Raw genomic sequence first — 23,927 nt, forward strand, 5'->3', positions numbered from 1 at the left:
TGGAGAGGTCACCAAATGAGTGGATCTGAGGTCTATTTTTACCACCCACATGCAGGAGCCTTTGGGGCCTACAGAGACCCATTAGACAAAGACTACACCAACATTCCTCGTCCAAAGGCATTGTCATACCTGCCTGACTGATATATCGACACTTTTCAGTTCCATATCAGTTGGCATACTCGTTGGTGGACACAATACACAGGATAATATCCAGCTGATTCAGTCTGGAGGGACCGTCACAGAGTCAGCAGATTTTATCATCCACCTTTTGGGTGGATTTATCACATTTGAATACTTAACTTGATACTTCTCACCGTATCTACATATTTATTCAACACACAAAACAATAGTCTGAATTGTTGAACCCTGCATGCAGTAAACAATTGGGTTATTAATGCTCAGTGCTACTGTGCTTAAATGCCTTAAAAAAGTAAGTATTTTGTCATTTGAGCTCTATATATATATTTCTCAGTCATAAATCGAGCTGTGGTGGCAGTAAGGTTATTTAGAAATAAGATGCTAATTCGGAATCACACACAATATTTAAATTCCAACAAACACAAGTATCATTTACAAGTAGGTGAGTGCATGCCTGTAGAATACTAACTGCCTGTATATCATCAAAACATTCTCTATATCACGTGTGCCCCAGCTCCATACAACTGAGTCACTGCCACGCAATCACATGCAGTTGAGTGGAGGTCAGCCCAAATACGCAAGAGCAGGCATTTTCAGGTTGACCTTTGCTCCATTGAGTATGACTGCACACTAGCAGATCTTATTCAAGTCAACGGAGATGGGATGTGGAGCGCATTCGCTTCTCTCAGCCTGAAAAAAATACGCAGGCTAAGAGAAATGGAACCAACGCTTCTTCAAGCCCTTGGCCTTAGCCTCTTAACAGGACTCACCTCTGAAGGCCAATATTTGAGCAGAGCCACCCGTAGCTCATGAAATGAGTACAAACATTAAAGACTTTGCTGTATCAGTCATTCCATCATAGTTTCAAAAATATCCAGGACTGCAAATACATATTCATTCAAAATTTCACCCTAAATGACCCGCAAGCTGGGTTTTTAGGTATAGCTAGGAAAGTGAAGTAATGAGCATGCACTCCTGATGCACACTGATGTAAATGAAACTTGATTTTATTCTATAAATGAAAACAACCTTGTAAGGACGAGGTTGTTTTAAATTATGGAATAAAATTGAGTTTTATTTTCATCGGTGTGCATCAGGAGTGCGTGCTCATTTCTTCAGTTGTCTGCATCTTCACCCCAGGCTACGGGTTCGGGCGCTGCACCAGAGCCACCATTTTATACCGGTGAGTGCGAATCACACGTTTTAATTTGCCGTGTAAATTGTCAGAGTCATGGCTAAACTTTTTCGCTGATTTAATTAATTAAACATATAGAGGATGTAGTTTTACTTATTCGAACAATTTTATATAGTCAGCATTGTTTCACTTTTTTCGATAGAGCCGCATAGAACCGTTGCCTTTTGATAGCTAGGAAAGAAAGGACATCTTCCATGGTTTATATAGCACAGTAGCAATCCAAGGAACGTGTGTTTTGTTTCTGTTCTACAGCCTATGAGATTTTGGTACAGTTTTATAAAGCCTTCCTTTATATGCCCACACTTTATTGTATGTGCCATTTCGATGCATAACAGAATAATGTGTCAAATTCTAAGGTACTTCCTTCTAGTTGAGCATTCCATATAAAAGCATACCTCCCAACATTTTGGAAGTAAAAAGAGGGACAAAAATTTTTTTCCCGCACGTAGCGCAGCAATTTTCTGTGGCCACACCCCCTAATTACCATGTTTGTTTTACAAAATTTGGCAGGTTATGAAAGTTTGAAAATATTTCTCCTTATCTAAACTGTGTTTTTGTGTCTCAAAATTGTTACAAAGTATCTTATTTGCACCTGTTAGCTGTTTTGGGCTCTCTGCTAAAAGCTAATTAAGTGAGAAACTTTGTTTCTTTTTCTGGCTGTTCAGTGCAGAGAAAAGAGGGACTTTCCAGTACAAATGAGGGACTGCAGGTTGAGCTGTCAAAAGAGGGACTGTCCCTCCGAAAAAGGGACAGTTGGGAGGTATGTAAAAGCAGGTATGATCAAGCTCATTATTTGCTTGAAATCATCATCATTTATTTATATAGCGCTGTCAAGATACGCAGTGCTTTATATGGTTACTAATGGAGCTGCTGACGAAGCACTCACTCATCATGAGGAAATAAGGTTAGTTCCTAATGCAAATAATGCCCCAGGGACCGGATGTGAGCTACTTGTTTCACACAATGCCTCCATTTCCCGCCATTAATGACATCTGCCTCAGAACCAATGATCGTCACGTGATAAAGGATCCCCCTTAGCATCAGTTCTCTTTTAAAGCTTTCGCACCACGTCCACATAACATATTAGACTCTGCGCTGCTCCACATTCCCAGGCTAACCTTGCCCGTGTTCTACAGAAACAGGTGCTATGGACAGAACATCCCCTAATCTTGCCAATAACAATGTTAGGCCGGTCCAGTTGGCATGGAACTACAACTACCAGCATACTTCAATTTACGGAGCTGCAGTATCGTAAAATCAAGTAAATCCACCGCCCGAACGTAGAGAGAAAACTGTAGTGCGCTTGCGCATAGCTTAGTCTGGCGTGACATCACCAGCTTGGGGCGGAGTAAGAGTCTTCCTTTTCAACCTTGTCCCGGCTCCGGCCTTTCAGGCGCCTTCGGCTTTGCCGGTTCCTGTAGAAGACAGCGCTCAGCTCCGGTCACTCTTCCCAGATCTTTCCTCCTCCCTACTGAGATCTCCGTTATAGAGACATGTCGCTCATTAGCGCTGGACGTGTGTGCGCCCGTATCCTCGGAGCCAAGGTGAGACAGTCCGGCTTGGGTATTGAGCAGCGCAGGAATACTGGGAGGGGATGAGGCGCGGTCTTGCTCCTGACTTGTGACCGGCTCTTGTAGCGCATCACATTGGCCATATGTACGAACTTCCTCATACACCTATATATACACACATGGAAATACACACATACATACATTTAAATATACACACACACACACACACATACTTACACACACACATATGGAGTGAATGTGCAGAAACCTACTGTAGCCTGGCTGATAGTGTGTCCATACTCCCCGATCACTAACTCTATGTTCCTTGTATAGACATCTCCATATTTGCTGTGTGGCTACAATTCCATATCTATCTCTCCTTTTGTCCTCTGTGCTCCGCATGAGACTAAATCGCGTCCCCCTCCCCCGTCTGGCCTGGCTCATTCACTCCATATCGCATTACAGCCAGTTGCCCTGCTTGTACCTAAGCTTGCCAACGCCTGCTGTCTCTTTAATTACTAATAGTAGTGCATGGCTTCTGCTGCACTGCCTTCTGATCCCAATTAAAGCACAAGATAAACCAGTCGAGCTGCAGGATATGCACCAGAAGCCAGAACCTATTATTGTGGTCATATCACTCAAATCCTGCTTCAGGAGGTGTTGTGTTGGTTCGAGCCTTATGACCTCTACCTGATGGTGTATACAGACAGGGGAGCCGGACAGGGCATGGAAATTACCAGTTGCATGCAGATTGGGGTGCAGATACAGATTCTGGTGCAGATGCAGATTGGGGTGCAGGTTGTATGCAGATTGGGGTGCAGCTGCAGATTGAGGTGCAGATGCAGGTTGCATGCAGATTGGGGTGCAGATGCTGGTTGCATGCAGATTGGGGTGCAAATGCAGGTTGCATGCAGATTGGGGTGCACAGGCCCGGATTTGTGGAAAGGCCACCAAGGCCCTGGCCTAGAGTGGCAGGATTTTAGGGGGCGGCATGCTGCCCAACCACACCCACATTGGTTCAGAAACACTAGAGATCCGCAGCAGATGCAATAGTTTTTTAAATTTCCAGTGCGCCCATTGCTCCGGTCCTGATGATGAAAATTTGCACAAATAAAGGGACGGGGTGTCGAACGGCAGTGTGCCTAAGGGCGCCCACTATGTAAAACCGGCCCTGGGGGTGCAGATGTAGGGGATGGGCATTACAGGTTGCAGGCAGAAACATTTAAACAGGTGACATATCCTCAGCTGCTGTGCTACTCCCTATAGCATTTCTTTACATAAGTGTTTCTTACTGCCTTTCCAAGGAGATTCCTAGGAGGCATTTATGGAGACAGCCTGTGCCCTGCACCCATTACTATTGTCTAATGTAGGAGAAAAATTGCCCAGGGGAACACGGAGGCCTGTATTCTTGGATTCTAACTCCATTGATTAGGAGACATGTTGGCTCTGTGACCTTGTGAGGAAGCAGGAGTCCTCATTATTTAACTGCAAGGCTGCCCAGCCAAAGGCCTAGACAAATGTGACCTCTAGGGCAGTGTCATCAGCTGTGATTGTCATTAACAATTATGCTTAGGCCTGAATTAACTAAAAGGTGTCTGTCTCCTCCTGCACTGAAATCACACATTGCTCAAGGTTATATGCTGCAATATGCTGCAAAAAATACTATTTGTATTTCTCAGATGAATAAAGATATGTGATCTATCATCTGAATCACATGGGACTCGGGGATTTCTGTACAATGGATCTTTTTATAAGCAATATTTTAAAATAAATACTAACCAAAAGAATTGTTATGCCACCAACAAAGGTTTATGCTAGTTTATTTACCATCATGTAATACAGTACTGCCCTACTCGTACAGACTCAAAGTAAGTCAGTGAAACATAAATGATTATTTAACTAGGACTAGTTATTTGTGTAATATGGAACCTAGTACTGCTAGTACCTATAATTAAAATTATTTGCCCTATTCAGTGTTTGCAGGCATCTGTCACTAAACATAGTAGTGGTGTTAAAAACAGGTGATGGCTACAATATGTGTAGGAGCCCTTTGTGGAAAGCACATTGAGAGCCTCTGCTTTAAGGGTAATGGCACTTTCAGTAGTTTGCTGCTATTTACCCACTACACTATTCAACTTCTGCTGGGTAATGCAAGGATACTTGTTAAAATGCCTCCATGTGGGGGCAGCTGAAACTCTGCCTTTGTTGGTTAAATTGGCACTCCTTTTGCTCATGGATGGGCAATTTATCATCCTGAACAACGTTATCCGGGTTCAGTCAGGCCTTTGTAATTTTCTGTTGGTCATAGACCGTAACAGGCTCTGGAATTTGGTGATGGTTATGCAAGAGCCCTCCATGTCATCTAGTAGTTCGCCCTAGGGCTAAACAACCACAGCTCAGTTACGTCTACTGCCTAGGTATTTCAATCAAGCAAATATCTTTTTGCCTTGAGTGACTAATTTACACAAGGTATATTTTGCCTGCTGTTGACCGCCTTCTTAGGACAAGAATGGTCCGCCATCACCAATGCTAGCCGTGAATTCCACGGCTGAGACTGACAGAGCTCCGCATCAAATGCTTTGTGTGCCAGTTCTTCAAATAGAACATGGTGTGCCAATATGTTTTAAAGATAGTAAATAGAAAGACTTGGTAATAAACTACTAAATGAAAAAAAGGATCTCGTGAGCATAAAGATGTCTGGGAAGTTAAATCAGGCAAATATTCTATCTTTTGGCAACACTGCTAAAAGAGTGGGTCTATCTGCTTAAATCTGGATGCACAAAGGCAGAGCCAGGTTTTCAATAAGAACAGTTACAAGTGTGGAGGCAAGATTGCCCATTGGTACTCATGAGCTCAGGTGGATTATGAATAAGTGCAACTGGAAACCATTCACTTTAAAGTATGTTCTAGTTGAAATTTTGAGGCAGAGTCTGAAGTCAGGTCAGTTTGATTCACCATACTTGTGTGATATAATCCCTAAACATAACTCCAATTAGTTATATGAAATATATGAATTTCCATTGAAGTTATTATCCAGTACATTAAAATGTATTATGAGTATTTTAGCAGTTTGGATTGCTGTCAGCTCTGCTGTCTGAAGATATTTCAGGCCTGGCCTGGACTGGATTGAGAATTAAAAAAGGCCCTGGCATTTCAGGTACACAGAGACCCACTCAGCCCACACAGAGGCCCACACAGCCACCACCAGCCCACTAAATACTGACTTTCTATGGCACCTTATAGCAGCCCCTCTGGCATTTGCCAGAACCCACAGATTGCTAGTACGGCCCTGCCGGGCCCACCTCCTATCCGCCCCAAAGTCTTCTCCTTGCTCTCCTCAACCCTGCCAACTCGTCTAATCTGAAGCGCAGCAGTCCTTTCTTGGTCCAGCCAGCCCCCGGATTGTCACAATCCCACACCGAAACGGCACAATCCCACACTGGCAAAATAGCATTGTTCCTTTCAGGTATTTGGCCTACTCCATTCACATGCAGATGCCACATCCACTCACTGAGATCTGTCCGATGTTCAGAAGGAAAGAGCCACAACTCATTGGCTGATTGTTCATTTGTCGCAGCAGCCTGATTGGAACAATGCTATTTACTCACCAGCTGATTGGTCAGATAAACCTCAGGTCAACCATTGTGTAACTACGTATACTAGTGTTTCTCAGGCATGGAAAAGTTGACTGTTATTTTTCCAGGCATCTGTCATCTGACAAACAATAGCATTAGTGCTTACAGGCATTTGCCATGCAGGCTAATAGAGGTCACAAAAAAAGTAAAGTCAGCTGTTAGTTAGCAGGGTCAGTTTTTTTTGTTTTTTTGCAGCCTCGGGTATCTTCCTCACACTGACTCCTGAGGAAGGGTTTTTATCTTTTAGCCGCAGTGTGGCTGGTGGGAAATGTGAATATTAGCAGTGGAGAACTGGCAAGGAGGGGTGCCTAGCACGTGTCTTATCACTGCATTTGCATAGTGTGTGGCAAGGATTTTATTTTTAATCTTTGTAAAATGCTGTGGAATATGTCAGTGCTATGTAAATAATACTTGTGTGAAGGAGCTCTATGTTTCTCCATAGACACTTATTGGATGTCTGCATCTAACAGTCAAAATGAGACTGTTGTCTGTGCTGTGGATGCAAGCAATATGGCAGCCGCCTCTGCCAAAGATCACCTAACCTGCCAGTCCCAACCCAGCCCAATGCTCCGGCAGGTTTTTTCAGCTGCTCCTCCCTGCACCCATTGGCCATGCAGGAGAAGGACTGGGCATTGATGTGGGGCAGACAGGGCAAGAGAGACTTTTGTTGCGAGTGCTGCAACACTAGGGGGATTTTAGCAGTGGGGACTGGGAAGGCCTATTACTTACTACAGGATTTATTGGCCAGCCTGCCAGGCAAAATCATTTGTTCAGGACCAAGCTGCAAGTTAAGGAAAAAAACCTGGGGCAATAAAAAACATCTGATGTTGCTCCACCTGGAGCCAGACTTCTCCTCTGATGAGCCCAGTGCCACCCATTTCCATGTTTAGGTGAAGACAGGTGCTGATACTTGATCTATAACAGTACTCAGTATTTCATGCTGGAGAAGTGCCAGAAGTGTAATCTTAAGGTGGCCATACACGGATAGATCCGCTCGTTTGGCGATGTCGCCAAACGAGCGGATCTCCCTCCGATATGCCCACCTTGAGGTGGGCAATATCGGGCTGATCCGATCGTGGGCCCTAGGGCCCAACGATCGGATCCTAGCGTTCACCAAACGGGCGGTCGGATCGCGGGACCGCATCAACGAACAGATGCGGCCGCGATCTGACGGGATTTTTAATCCCATCCGATCGAGATCTGGCCGACTTTCGGCCAGATCTCGATCGGGGAAGCCCGTCGGGGGCCCCCATACACGGGCCAATAAGCTGCCGACACGGTCTGTCGGCAGCTTTTATCGGCCCGTGTATGGCCACCTTTACACAGAGAAAAGTGAAGCGCAATATCCTACTTTCTATCTAGAGGTATGAGATCCATTATCCATTAGTGAGCTCCCATTATAATGAAATAATTCCATTATAATGAAATGATTTCCTTTTGCTCTGTAATAATAAAACACTCAGCAAATTGAGTGTCTTTGGCCACATGACTGTTTTAATTCTCTGGAGGAAAGGTCATTAGGGAGAGAACACCTTTATCTTAATGAGCTGGAAGGAAGGATCACCTTACATCTATGCCTGAAAATCATTGAGATGCCATTAAATAGTATGAATATTAGACGTGGCAATGCCATGCTTGCGCCCACAAAAACAAATACAAAGAAATATATATACATACCTGAGCAGTGTCATGTAAAAGACAGAGTACCTGTACATTTGTGATATTTAGCTTTACATATTCCTAACACCCACACACAAGACTGATTAAAGAATATACAGGTATGGGACCTTTTATCCAGAATGCTTGGGACCTGGGGTTTTACGGATTATGGATCTTTGCGTAATTAGGATCTTCATACCTTAGGGTGAAGGCACACAGAGCTAGTAGTAGCAGCTAAAAAATACCCAGCCATAGACAATACTCAGAATTGCTTCTGCTAGAACACACAGTGGGGTCATTTATCAACACTGGGCAAATTTGCCCATGGGCAGTAACCCAGGGCAACCAATCAAATTGCTGCATTCATTGATCTACTTGCAGCTGGCTTTAAAAAGCTATTCACTGATTGGTTGCTATGGGTATCTGTCCATTGGCAAATTTGCCCAGTGTTGATAAATGAGCCCCACAGGGTCTTAGAAGAGTCAATTATCACTATTGTCTATTTTGTAGCCGTGACAAGTAGCTGCTACTGGCAGCTCTGAGTGTCTTCACCCTCAAGTCTACCAGAAAATCATGTAAACATTAAATAAAGCCAATAGGCTGGTTTTGCATCCAATAAGGATTAATTATATCTTGCAGATAATTTGTTGTGCATGCTGGAAAATCCTGATTGTCAAGCACCACATAGAGCTGTAGCTATGGCTCTTGGTCGGCTCCAGTTCCAACCTGATTGGATAGACCATCATTTGATCCTATTCACAAATTGGTGAAGTCTTATTATGCAATGTGTAGTCAGACTGAAGCCTCTAGATTACATTATGAGCAAGCCTATGCGCTATGGAATGTCTTATGTTTTATTGGCCCAGTTGCCTAAATCCCATTTCATTTAGCCCCTGTACAATGACCACACGTGCATGGGTAGGTTCCTAAACTAGGAAGCCTCTGCTTGCTATCTGTTCAGTCAGAGCAGGTTCTTTTCCTGGCTTACACATTGTCCATATTTGATCTGTCCTGTTATAAGCTGCCCAGTGCAGAAACAACCAGTAAAACGCGTCAGGCAACCTGTTCTGCCATTAGTTTTGTTTGGAATTCCTAGTCTGCTAATCATGGCAGCAACACACCCTCGTGTACGTTTTAGATACATGAATTTTTTTCTAAGCAACAGTATGTGTTGCTGAAGGTAAACCATCCAAATCCTTGTTTTTCTAGTCTGGTTTTGTAACCTTAGGAGACAGAGTGGTGGAACTGGATAGTTCATTGGAAATTCTATTACATAACACTAGAATATTTCTGTACATTCAGGTTAAAATGTTGGTTGGAAATACTGTAAATGTTTGTTACATGAATATATATTAGCTGGGAAGTATTTAAGCTGGAGTGTTTTATATGGGCATGTGCATGGGGCTGTGCATACAACCCAAAAATACCTGCTTAATTAAAGTGACCGTGGGCTGCAAATTGCTCACACCAGTGGTAACCACCAGCTTCCATGAAAGCCTATGGGAGGCAAGACAGACAGTTTCTCCTTAAATGGGTGATTCACCTGTAGGTTAACTTTTAGTATGATATAGAAGAAGAAATTCTAAGCAACTTTTCAATTGGCTTTCATTTCTTTCTTACTCTTTACATCTTTCAAATGGGGGTCACTGACCCCATATAAAAAAAATGCTCCTACCTACAAAGGTATTATTATTGCTACTTTGTATTGCTCATCTTTCTATTCAGGCCTCTCCTATTCATATTCCAATCTCTTATTCAAATCAATGCATGGTTGCTAGGGTAATTTGGACCCTAGCAAACGGATTGCTAAAATTGCAAACTGGAGAGCTGCTGAATAAAAAGAAAAAAAAAACTTTATGTACAGAGAATCGTGTAAAATGTCATTTTGTACGATTTTATTGGTGTATGACCACCTTAGGGCTCAAGCAAGCTCCTGTGTGTACATATATGTAATCTGAATAGGAAAGATGGCCTTATCCATGTTTGGCTAAATATTGATATTATAAATATTAATAGACACATTTCTTATAAATATGTTGGTATATTTAGCTTGGTTTTCCTTCAGCATGGCCATGTAATCACATACAGCATATCAATCTATAAATACAATGACTCAGATTAAAAAAAACAAAAAAACATTACAAGTCAATCATTTTATTTGAATCCTCTTATTTGATATGGTTTACATCTCTTACTGTAACTATATGAAAACTGAACTAAATAACCTTTATTGCTATAATATATCATAAAGCTACAGATTATTAGCAAATTAACCGACCTTGAGTTTTATGACCCACAGTCTTAAGTGTTTATGGTCAGGGAGCAGCTTTGTCCAACACCTAATTTATTTTTTTCGTTTTTTAATATTCGTTAGGGTGCCAAAATTTTCTGTGACCTCTGGACCCAGTGGTGTGATAGCATATCATTTGAGAGTTAAGATGTTTGCAATGGGTTGAAAGTACAGTAAAATTAATTATTAATACTATCTGCATTATCATTGTAATCTTTGTGAAATGCCATAGAAAAGCTGTGTGACACTGAAGTCATGTGCAATAGTTGGAAGTATATCATTAGTAGGGCACTTGAACACTTGATTTAATATGCAGTGGAACATATGAAAATTCCCAGCACATGAAATGCAATTTAAACATCAGTGGCTAGGCTAAAACCGACTTCATCTCAAGATTTATATATCTGCATTTAAGGGTATATCTGTTGTAAAGTTTATGGTCTTCTTTTTTTCTTTCTTATAAATTAAGATGTCTTCCTACAGATGAATAAAGTAATTTTAGTAAGGCGCATAGCTGGGCTTGACCTCGATATTTGGGCTGATTTAAGGAAATTTTAAACAAGAATTTGTTAAAGGAGGACAACAACCATTGAAGCACCCTTCAATCTCCACAACCCTTACCCGTTCACTTGAGTTTATGCCAATATATAGGCTTTGCAAAGCAACACCCCTTGTGTTAATACCCATAAACATATGTTGCCAACCAGCCCTAGGATCCACAGCAGGATTTATGCAGGGTTTCTGTATTTTTTTGCGGGAAACCTTGGGCCCCAAGCATTCTGGTTAACAGGGCACATACCATCGTTATTTTGGCTGAAATTCGTAGTAGTGTAATAACTGGGGCATTGCTCCAGTTCTTGTAGCCCATAGCAGCATGCACGTTCATTTTTTGCTGCTCTGGGATACTCAACCTGCAGCAAAACCTGTGCTTATAATTGCAGCTATCCCAAGCAAGCAGTGAGGTCTGTAATCTGCAATAAGACTCTCCGTGTTTAAAGACCTAAAAATAAAGCCAACCCCATAGTTTGCCCAGGTCCAGTAACTCTTGGCAACCAATAAAAAGTTTGCTTTTAAACAGGTGACCAATAAATGGTTATTGGTTGCTGGAGATGAGTCCACCAATAGCAGTCTTTTCACCTTTTATTGCATAACCCCCCTTACCTTACTGTGTGGGTCATAGCAAGGGGCAAGAAGAATTTGTTCTCTTGTCAAGGTGGTAGATCAGCTACCCTGCCAGATTGTATTGTATTCCTATGGCCAGGTAGGTCCCCCCACCCACTTTACCATCAAGTTCTGCCAGGATCCTTTAAATGGAAGAACATTGCATCCCCTTTACTAAATTCTGCTCCATTGTAGGGAGTTTCAGCGTCCTGTTCTACTGGATACAGCAGCCTTTTTTAATGTATTTAAACCTTTGCTATCCATGGGCTACTTCTCATTGTGGACCACTTGTTATGTAAGCACATTGGCAAGCAGCAACACTTTTCCTTTCTGTTGTCTAAACATCTGAATAATGACTTGAATCTCTCCTTTCTTCTCCACACAGAACTCCCCTTGTGCTCTGATTGCTGCACGACAGGCAAGCTCTTCCACGGTAAGTCCTTGGTCACTTTGTGCTCTTTTGTGCTTGTCAAATTCAAATTGTGTCCAGCGATGTATTGCTTCCACTTGGCAGACTTTCATAATGTGCTCACCATATTCCTCCTTATTCTTTCTTTTTTTTTTTTTGCTCATTTAGAATCTAAAAGATGTCCTGTCAGATTTAATTCCCAAAGAACAAACTAGAATCAAGAACTTTAAGCAGCAGCATGGAAAGACGGTGATTGGGCAGGTCACTGTTGACATGGTAAGTAAAAAACTATTTTCCCATACATGCTACAGGCTAAAAAAAACTCTGACAGTATTTCTTGCTATTCTTACTTGGAAAATTATTTTTACTTCCTCTAGAAGGTCACTGACCTTCTAACAGTTGTACATTAGTGGTGAGAAAAACTCAACCTGACCCTAACCCTCCGTGCTCCCCTATTTATATACCCACACTCGCCCAGCCCCAGAGTGATGTCACGGAAGGGGGCGGGGCATGCCAGCATACAAGTATATAAAAAGGAGCATGTTAGACGGAAGTGGGGCAATAGGAGGTCCCGCAAACTTTGTGCAGAAGTCACACATCACTATTGCATATCTAAAACATGATGCATTTCTCAGCAGCATCAGAGAATCTCCAGCAATTAATGTATTAGTTGTAACCGTTACTCTGCAAAAAATTTGCAGTAAAGCTCAGGGAGCATGCTCAGTTGGGGCTGAAACTTGTGCTGCAGAGAATCGTCCCAAATGTATTAAACTATGAGGTTAAAACATCATTCATCTGACTTACTGAAAATGCAATGAAATGGTTAAAAAAAGAGAAAGCAATTGAAAAGTTATCTGCAATTATTTTCTACAAAATGGACTGCTCTTTTAAATGGCCCTTTACAACTCCGTCTCATAACCTTTTCAACATCACTATTGCCTCATTTACCTATTACCCAATAGATGCAGAAAAGTATATAGTGATTACCGATGAGGCTGTTCCGTTTGAGGCTCTTAAGCTGGCCATAGACTCAAAGATGCCGCCAAACGAGCGGAGCTTTCCCCGATATGCCACTAACGGCATGGCTATATCGGGGTAATCCGAACGTTCGGCCGTATGGTTGAACGATTGGATTGCGATACGCCAAGGGGCTCTGACAGGTCGGTAGGGTAAAAATCAAACCTTTCCGATCGATATTGTGGCCATATATCGATCGGGAAGACCCATCGTAAGGCCCATACACAGGCAGATAAGCTGTCAAATTGGTTTAAACGACCAATATCGGCAGCTTTATCTGCCCGTGTATGGCCACCTTTACATAGCTATAACTTATTATACCCTAACGCAAAGTAATCTTTGTGCAGCCATCCATATTTACCTTTGGGAGGATGGCTGTTCTGCAATCATACAGTGAAACAGTCTGAAGTCTGGGCCCTACATTATGCTTTTCTCTGTTGGCTACTCATAACAACTGCCTGGTCTGATATGCCTATTGCTGTGACCCTGGTTTGAACACCATATATATTCCATTGTATATTGCATAACTGCAGAATTCCATAAATGCAGGAAAGTTCATCTGTTAAAGTATTTTTTTTGTTACAGCAGCTGAAATACTGGAAAAGGCACAATCCTGTAGAAAAGTTTATTTATTGTCAAAGTGAAACAGTTTTTCCTGTGTCCTCCTTTCTAAGAATATAATTATTGGGTCATCATTTTCTACATTCCTTTCTGCTCGAGATTTCCGATTGCTTAGCAAAGCCATGTGCCTCGCAGGAAGCTAAAAAAGGAAGGGTATGCAGTGTAATTCATTGCAACCATATCAGCTGACTTCCATCATGGAATGGCTCTGCTCCCTCTTGGGGCCTGTAATTATTATGATGCATAGTTATCAGGTGTTTTTCACAGCTGAAACAAAAGGTTGCATAAAAGCAATCTGTGTCTATTTTCAAATTTTTTAAATAGAAGTTAGACACAAATAGTCTGTGTTTGGCTTGCATTGACAACCCTGCAAGCCAATGTGATACACCTTTTTTTCACTTTTCTTTAACTGAATGATCTTATTTCAAAAAGGGAGGTATATTTTCACTTACTTGTTATTGCGGTCGCTAATCATAGTAACCATATAGTAGTATAGAGACGGAAAATGAGAAGGGCAGTGTTGCTTGGCGTTATGTTGACTGGAAGATGTTAAAAGATAATTCTTTGAATGTATAGAAAAAATTGCTGTTTTACAGCATACCTAAGCATCCTGAAAAATCCTGCTTATTTTGTATGGCCTGAAGTGTTATAGTGGCCCTAACTAGTTCTCTCTGCCTGCTGCCTGTGCTCTGAAGCTGTTGCACCATGTCAGAACTGCTGTGTTTTGCCTGCAGTGTTGCTAAACCTCCTTAGTCACTAAGCAATTATCTTGCTAAAAGGAGAAGGAAAGGCTTCATACACTTGGGGCTCCAAATGTTAGGCACCCCCAAGTGATTGTATTACCAGAAACCCCGGGCCGGTGCTCCTATCAGCAGAAAACTGCACCGGCCTGCGATTATTCCAGTGAGCACCACGGATCGATCCTCTTCTGCCGTCTTCATATAAAGCAACAGGTTGCTCATGCTATAAGGCCAAGATCCCTCCTATACTTATAAAATCATTGGTTCAACCGTGAAGGATTCTGAGTGACTGAAGTAAAATGTAGCAAGATTATAATCTGAAATAATTTCTGTTTTAAAACATGCAATGATGTTTTAAATGCCTCTGTTCCAGGTATATGGTGGTATGCGAGGCATGAAGGGGTTGGTCTATGAAACATCTGTGCTTGACCCTGATGAGGTAAGAAAGGAATCAATATGATCACTATTTATGGGGAAAAATTGGCCACTTTCTTTTCCCAGTGTCATTTGTTGGTCTGTCTATCTCCAGGGTATCCGTTTCCGAGGCTACAGCATTCCAGAGTGTCAGAAGTTGCTCCCCAAGGCTCCAGGAGGGGAAGAGCCATTGCCTGAGGGACTCTTCTGGCTTTTGGTGACTGGGGAGGTGCCCAATCAAGACCAGGTAAAGTCTGATGCATGTTGTATGGAGCAATTGCTTGTATTGAATGCTAATATTTTTGGAATGATTCCCCAGGAAATTGATTAGGTCCTGTATTTTCTTCAGATAACATTTAAACTGAGTGTAAAGGGTGAAATCCTTTAATAGACCTCATGCATGTGTTTATATGAATTGGAGTTTATCACCACATAGGCCTATAAGCCTAGTGAACAGCACCATCTAGTATCTGTTTAGTCCAGCCTACTATATAAAAGATCTGATCATGTGCCACCTCTTCCCCAAAGGCAGACTGAAGGCATGATGTTGTGTTTGTATATTTAAATTGGTAAATGTAATATTGTTTACAACCAATTGATTTGACTTCTGGAATGAGGCTCCAGAATAATGAGTCGGAGCCATCATTAGTTGTGCAGTAGCACGCTTGGATAGTTGCCAGTACTTTAATGACCACTTTTTTGGTATTAGCCATTAAAACACTACAAGAAGAGGCCTGAGCCCAGAAAAGCCGTTGTGTGCATTATTTATTGGCCTCTAGAGCATGGATCGCCAACCTTTAGAACCCGTGAGCAACATTCAGAAGCAAAAGGAGTTTGGGAGCAACACAAGCATGAAAATGTTCCTGGGGTGCCAAATAAGGGCTGTGATTGGCCATTTGGTAGCCCCTATGTGGATTGTCAACCTACATTGAGGCTCTGTTTGGCAGCGCACCTGGTTTTTATGCAGCCAAAACTTGCCTCCAAGCCTGGAATTCAAAAATAAGCATCTACTTTGAGGCCACTGGGAGCAACGCCCAAGGGGTTGGAGAGCAACATGTTGCTCACGAGCTACTGGTTGGGGATCACTGCTCTAGAGTATCACTTGATTTTATAGTTGTTCCCCAAGGGTCTATTTGTCTCGGGTTGTGTAGCTTTCCCACAATAAAACATCTTCCCGTCTGACCTTAGCCTAAGAGTGGCATTTGTTATCTTTAAAACTTTTTCCTTTGTGATCACCCTCGCATAATATGATTCCTGTATACCACTTGTGTAATTCTTCTTCCTCAAAGCTCAGGTAATTGGCACGATTGGCCTCTATTAATCCCTTTAAGCCCTTGCATTCCCTTTGTTCTTTTTATTATGTGTAGAAGACTGTTCCAATGAATGGAGTCTATGGAGCCTTCGACAAGGCTGGTGGCCTAAAAAAATTCCTTGTCGGACAGCATCTTTCCAGTTGGGGCAGTCCTATTTTAGTTTCTCCACACATTATTATCCAGACTGATCTAGTTCTGAATATTTCAGAGAAAGGGTCAGTGACCCTAGTGTTAACTTGCTGACACGCTAGTGGGGCTCATTTAGCAACGCTGGCCAAATTGAACAATGAAAACAAAGCATCACCAGTTAGTGCAGTGCTTTATGAATCATGCAAGGATGGTTAGCCATAATTTTTTAAATTCATAACAATACACAAAACTGTGTCTCTTTTTCCAGGTGAACTGGATTTCCAAGGAATGGGCAAAGAGGGCTGCTCTTCCTTCCCATGTGGTCACCATGCTGGACAACTTCCCCACCAACCTGCACCCCATGTCACAACTCAGTGCGGCCATCACTGCATTGAACAGTGAGAGCAATTTTGCACGGGCCTATGCTGAAGGGGTCAACAAAGCCAAGTACTGGGAGGTAAGTGATGTGGATACTCCTCAGACACCATTGTATATTTAAAAGCATCTCACCCTAAAACTTTTATATTGTTGTTTTTTTTTTAAAAAATACGTTACAATATTTATTAATAAAGAAATGTTTAATGGTTTTAAAATTACATTTTGTCTGCATTGTGGATGCGCCTAAGCTTAATTTTTGGTTTTGGATTGGGCTGAATCAAATCCAGACATGTCTTAAAAGCTCTGGACAACTGAGCGCAACTTTTTTATTTTTAATGGTTTCGATTAGGTTTAGTATTCCACCAAACTCTGCAAAGTACTGGGCCATATCATAAAATGATACATTCTGTGTATCCCTACTTTAAAGGGTTACTGTCATGGGAAAAAAAAAGTTTTCAAAAATGAACCAGTTAATAGTGCTGCTCCAGCAGAATTCTGCACTGAAATCCATTTCTCAAGAGAGCAAACAGATTTTTTTATATTCAATTTTGAAATCTGACATGGGGCTAGACATTTTGTCAATTTCCCAGCTGCCCCTGGTCATGTGACTTGTGCCTGCACTTTAGGAGAGAAATGCTTTCTGGCAGGCTGCTGTTTTTCCTTCTCAATGTAACTGAATGTGTCTCAGTGAAACATGGGTTTTTACTATTGAGTGTTGTTCTTAGATCTACCAGGCAGCTGTTATCTTGTGTTAGGGAGCTGCTATCTGGTTACCTTCCCATTGTTCTTTTGTTTGGCTGCTGGGGGGGGAAGGGGAGGGGGTGATATCACTCCAACTTGCAGTACAGCAGTAAAGAGTGATTGAATATAACAAAATCTGTTTGCTCTTTTGAGAAATGGATTTCAGTGCAGAATTCTGCTGGAGCAGCACTATTAACTGATTCATTTTGAAAAAATGTTTCTTTCCCATGACAGTATCCCTTTAAGTCACGAATTATGTAGCTATACCTAGAAAGTATTGATAACATTGGGAATCCCTGTGAGGCATTTTATTAGACTAAAACGGAAAGCCATGAAAGTAGTAGTTCCCCACAAATGACTGAAGAAATGTCACGTATGAATTATTTTTTTTTCTTTCATGCACGATAATTCTGGTTTATCACTAATTGAGAGGAAAAAGTGCAGCATCAAATCTCCTCTTTTTGATAAACCACATAATGAAAAACATGCCTCAAGGTTGATCAAAATGCTATTTCTTAAAGCTGCGCTGTTTTTCAGTGATTCAGAACTTTCAATGCAATATAAACATTGTAGCTGAATTTAGTTCCAGTTAGTATGACCCAAATGGACTACGAATGGTGCTTGCTGGAGAATCCTGCCCTCTACAGGAGAATGTGCGCTATGGCTGAACGTTCCCTTCCCAGCTCCTTTTCACTGAGACAATGACAGTTACTGCCATATGGTTTTTTTTTTTTTTACAAAGGAACGTTAAATATAAACTTGATTGATACTTTTACTACTTTTTGGGCTGCCTCTCTGTCGCGTGCTGCTGTTACGCAATTTCTTTTACGTGAAGGTCACACGGCGCCGTCCTTGGATTGCCTTGGACTAATTCTGTCTGGTTTGGGGTGGGGCTAGGATTTTCCATCCCTGATTTCCTTTACACTCATTAATGTCCTTGGCCAAGTGACAAGCCTTGTGCACTTACCCACATTGCGCATGAGGATTGCTTTGGCATTAACACTTTTATAGCTGGTGGAATTTGAAGCGCTTTCTTTAGTACAGGGAAGCACTTAAGCTCTCTGTTTGTAAATGTAACTGAGCCAAATATGCCTGTGAGTTTTCAAGGTTGTTAAAGACTTTTCTGAGCAGATGAAATCCATCCACCTGACTTGGCATGCACACGCTCAGCAGGACAAGCAAGGCATTTAATGTATGTGTTGGGCAGCTATGCTTGACGCACCAAAGCAGGGCCCTTGGGTTGACACTAATGGAATCTTCCAAGAATAGCTCTATCTAAACACTGCCTGGTAAACTGTACAAGACAGGAACCCACACCGGCGAGAACCAGTTACAGGGATGTGTTGCACTGAGACAAAGTCATTATTAGTGCCTGCAGCGTGCACAATGTATTTTTTAAAGGAATTTTAAATAAAGTCTAAAATAGAATAAGGCTGGAAATGCTTTATTTTGTATACTAAACATAAGCATGAACTTACTGAACCAGAAGCCTAATAAAACAAAAATGAATTATGCTTTCAAAGTTGGCCACAGGGGGTCACCATCTTGTAACTTTGTAAAACATCTTTATCAAGACTGTGCACATGCTCAGTGTGGTCTGGGCTGCTTAGGGATCGTCATAAATGATCAAAACAGCACAAGTCAAATAATATTTGCCAGAAGCCGATACAGCAGGTTAATAATCAGAATAGGCACTGGCTCCTGTGTTGTCTTGTAATCTAATGTGGATTTTATAGTTGTTGTATTGTTTAATACACACTTTCTCCAACTCTGCAGAACCAGTGGCTGCAGCAAAATAATCCTCCAAATAGAATCCCAGTTTATTTTTTTAAATCTTTGTCCCTGCAGCTGCAGTTGGAAACAGTAAAGGGGATGTAAAGGCAAAAATAAAATCCAATACAAATCTCTACACAGTCGCCGACTGCTCTACAGGGAAACAAACAAAGCTGCTTGAGTTCTGCATGGCTGGGAAGTAAGGGTCGGGGAGAGGCTGGGAAAGGCAGTTCGGGAGATTCTCGCCCCGAAGAAGAGGCGATTTGTCGCTGGGGCGACTAATCTCCCCGAATCTGCTCGTGTGGACTGGCCCTTAGGCGGGGGCTCCCCCTGTTGTTCATAAGTAAGATTGTTTCCCTGCCGTACAGTTAGGGACCATCTGACAATTCCTATCCACAGCAGTGAAGGGAGAATTTCACTGCATACAGTCAGGTTTCTTATAAAAACGGTAGACATTTTTTAATTAAAGTATTTTGGAGATAGGTATTTTTTTCATTAAAGAAAGTAAAAATGAGATTTTATTTTTTTGCCTTTACATGCCCTTTAAGTCACGAGGACTCATTTTTAAGACTAGGAATACACCAAATCCCCTATTTTGGGATTCAGTCAAATCTTTCATGAAGGATCCGGGTAACTCAGAAACCAAATACAAACCATACCGCAATTTGCATATGCACATGGAGGAGCAGAAGGGCCAAACAGGACCATACACTAGGCATACAAAGGACATGGCAAAAATAATTAGGTATTTCCTTGTTAACATATATAATAACACAATTTCAAGGGTTTGGATTCAGTGCATACAGTCGCTTGAATCCAGCAGAAGAAGGCTTTACCAGATCCTGAACCGGATCTAGCATACTCATTGCCCGCCAATCCATGACAAGTGTTTCTCTCCTGGAGGAGCAAATGCCTGATGTGTGGTTACAAAAATCCTTCTTTGGCTAACTTTATCTAGAAGTGTTGGTTTGACTGTGTAGAGCTATTGACTTAAAGGAACAGTTAACATAAAAAATAAGTGTGCCATTCAAAGCTTAGACAGATCAGTTTTACAAGTACAGGGCAACAGTACATGATATTTTCATTACTTTAAAACACTTATTTTTTGGTTTTACTGTTCCTTTAAAATAAAGTGCTGAACAAAGATTTGCCAGTACTGAATTACAGACTTTCCAGTGACGTGGTTGAGCTTCACTCTCCTTGTTCCTTTAAGCAATGGATTTTGTGACTATACATTTACATTCCTCTGTGAATATTCTCTGTAAATCAATTTACATGCCATAGAATATACCAGTCTACAATTAAACATTGTGTTGCCTATATCCTAATATGTGTATAGACTATGGGAAAGTGTCATGTGGCATGACTCTCTTTTTATAACCATTTGCATGTCTTATTGCAGTTGGTTTACGAAGATTCCATGGATCTGATTGCCAAACTGCCTTGCGTTGCTGCAAAGATCTACCGCAATCTTTACCGCGAGGGAAGTAGCATCGGCGCCATTGATTCCAATCTAGACTGGTCTCATAACTTTACCAACATGCTGGGTTACACAGATCAACAATTCACAGAGCTGATGAGACTTTACCTGACGATCCATAGGTGGGTTTTTTCTGCTCAATGTACATTCAAACTGCGGCACAAAAAATGGGTCAAATGTCTAAGTCCCATGCTTTCTCCTTTACAGTGACCACGAAGGAGGCAACGTAAGTGCTCACACAAGCCACTTGGTGGGTAGTGCTCTTTCTGATCCTTACCTTTCATTTTCTGCTGCCATGAACGGATTGGCAGGCCCTCTTCATGGTCTGGCTAACCAGGTATGTGCTTGTGCTTTAATCTCTTGGTATGTAGCATGTGCTTCGTATCTATTGTTAGTCTGACACTTTGTCGTTTTCAGGAAGTTCTTGTGTGGCTCACAAGTCTGCAGAAGGATCTTGGTGGAGAGGTGTCGGATGAGAAACTGAGAGATTACATCTGGAACACTCTGAACTCTGGCAGGGTATGAGCCACCTTTAACATGTTTCACTATTGCCAGTAGTCTGGTCCTTTACATATCTAATTCCCTATTATTCTTTATACAAGGTTGTCCCTGGATATGGTCATGCTGTGTTGCGAAAAACCGACCCACGCTACACTTGCCAAAGAGAATTTGCTCTGAAACACCTGCCAGACGACCCTATGTTCAAACTGGTGGCTCAGCTTTACAAGATTGTTCCCAATATATTACTGGAGCAAGGCAAAGCCAAGAACCCCTGGCCTAATGTGGATGCTCACAGTGGAGTCCTCCTACAGGTAAGGATAAACCAAAAACTATTCAGATATATTAAACTCACAGATAAGTGTCTGTGTGAGAGCATAATTGTATGCTGCCACTTGCTTGGCGGAAACCAAGTTCTGAGTTTGTGTTTGTAAATAAAAATAAAAAATTGAGCTGGGAGATTTGTAATCTACTGTTGTCTTGCAATGGTAAAACTAGTGTGTTTGCTTCAGAAAGACTACTATAGTTTATATAAATGAGCTGCTGTGTAGCAATGGGGCAGCCATTCAAGCTAAAAAAAAAAAAGAAAAGAGGTTACATAGCAGATGAGCTCTGCAGAATACAATGGATTTAGATTTCCGTGTAAGAACTAAACCATTGTATTCTGTAGAGCTTATTTATTATCTGCTGTTTTACCTGTGTCATTGAGCCCTATCTCACATTGAATGGCTGCCCCCATGGTTATGCAGCAGCTTGTTTATATGAACTATAATAGTGTTTCTGAAGCAAACACACCAGTTTTACCAGACCAGGGCGACATAACGTAATTTTTTTTAATAATGTTAAAATGATTTCATTTTTTTTTTAAATATTGTCCAATAGACAAATGCAAAGACAACGTAGCCATTGAAAATAAAATCCTTTATAACAGGGCTTAACCTGTCTTACCATTTTTCCTCCCACAGTATTACGGCATGAAGGAGATGAACTACTACACCGTTCTCTTTGGTGTATCGCGGGCGCTGGGTGTTCTGTCTCAACTTATCTGGAGCAGAGCTCTTGGATTCCCCCTGGAAAGACCTAAATCAATGAGCACAGATGGCCTCATGCAGCTTGTCGGTTCAAAGTCTGGCTGATCACAACAGGAAGCGCCAGGGCTCCTCCATTTTGTATGGAGGGCTCTTAAAAACACAAAGAAAAAAAACAAAAAAAAAAACAGACAGTACACCTTTTATTTCAACGGACTGCTTTGCACCCCACTGTTTTCTGAATTACGATGAGGAAACGTCTGTTTATTTTTGCTGAACGTCCATCTTGCAGCTCAGCCTGAGCCCCTTTCCTTACTGAAGAGATCTCTATTCAGTTCTCCATCAGGAAATGGGTTCCAGTGCTGCTGGTTAGAATCAGAACTCTGGAACCCCCCTCAGTCACAACCTATTAATTCACAGACCCCATTGTTCTGCTTATTTATAATTCTGCCAAGGGCAGTCATTGCCTCCTAATATTGTTACTTTACTGCAGAAGCAGTGGCCCCTATGTTATTATACACAGGCTTGTATGGCACCCCCTTATAAGTCTAGTTCTGAAACACCAAGCCTGAACAGACCTAACTTCATATCTTCAGGAGTGTGTGGGTATTGTTCTCTTAAATTTTGGGAAATGTGATTCTGTTGCAGCAACCTTTAACCTGCTGTAGGTTGGCTGAAGGGCCTGCGAGGCAGTTGATATAAGTCAGAAGTATTGGACTTTGGTGGCCCAGGAACATCCAAACTGACTGTCAGGCAAGGCTTTGGCATTGTATCATCCCTGTTCTTATCCTGTGGATGCTCCCCCGTCTGTCACTCCCTTGTACAAACTTTGTTTTTAAGATTTAGGTTTTTATGTAGGTGGACAGTTCATCCTGCCTGCTGATCACAATGACATTATAAGGGAGTCCAGGAGCAAGAATTATTGTGGATGGTGTCCTGCTTTTAATGTCCCTCAACTGTCGTTATGCTTTTATTTGCAGCTTTTTTTTTTAAGTGTTAAGCCACTTCCTGTGGTCTATTGGGCCTTACAAGTGTATAATCAATGTAACCTTTTTGTGCTTTACACACACACAACTGTGAATTCAGATTGTTTAGTTATCCGAGGTGGTCTCTGTTTCTGTTTTTTCTTTTTTAAAGCTGCCTTTAGTTTTGCCCTTCCCTTGCTTGTGGCAGCAGTCTAGGTTTTCTTGCAGCAGTGTCTGAGCTCCCAGCATCCCAAGCACTGCAAAAGCCTGGGAGCCACAGGTTGAGTTTTGCTACCTAATAGAATCCTGTTTAGCCTACAGGGTTCTGCATTTCAAAGGCCATGGCTCTTTAGCTTTCTTACAGAATAGACAATGACTGAGTAAATGTTGATTATACAGTATCCGTATGCCTGTTTCCCAGTCCTCCTGCACTAATTTATTGATTATCATGCGAGTGCACTTTCCCAAGCTGCTAAATTAGTCTTCCTCCCGTGCAGGAATGTCAGGCTTCCAGCCCTTCAGCAGAGTCTAGTGAATGATATTAGGAATCCTAATTCTCAGATGCTGGAGGGTTGCAGTTTGGCATCTCTACTCTACAGCATGACTGTCCATCTATAGGCCCAAAAAGGGAAACCAACAAGATTGTAACCCATTAGTTAATACACTCCTGTTCACTGGTCAACCTTTTCCGTGTGGTATTGCCTAACCTGTTCTTGTCAGTGCAGACTAATCGGCCATCAAATGCTCTGTAAACTATGGATTCATATTCCAATTTACAACAGACTTAAGGTTGTTCTGTATAAATGCAAAATAAATGTTTTTATTACCTATA

General features: G+C 41.7%; 1 protein-coding gene across 1 annotated transcript; it reads left to right on the top strand.

Moving 5' to 3' along the window:
• Positions 1-2,710: 2,710 nt before the first annotated feature.
• On the top strand, positions 2,711-23,927 carry cs.L (citrate synthase L homeolog). Its single transcript, NM_001086725.1, is given in 12 exon segments — positions 2,711-2,877; positions 11,975-12,022; positions 12,167-12,274; positions 14,750-14,815; positions 14,906-15,037; positions 16,501-16,689; positions 20,527-20,726; positions 20,812-20,941; positions 21,022-21,123; positions 21,207-21,416; positions 22,068-23,091; positions 23,126-23,927. Coding segments are annotated over 11 exon segments (1,407 nt in total). The 5' UTR covers positions 2,711-2,826; the 3' UTR covers positions 22,239-23,091; positions 23,126-23,927.

The sequence above is a fragment of the Xenopus laevis genome, chromosome 2L (assembly GCF_017654675.1).
Source record: "Xenopus laevis strain J_2021 chromosome 2L, Xenopus_laevis_v10.1, whole genome shotgun sequence".
In the NCBI taxonomy this organism is placed as follows: Eukaryota; Metazoa; Chordata; class Amphibia; order Anura; family Pipidae; genus Xenopus; species Xenopus laevis.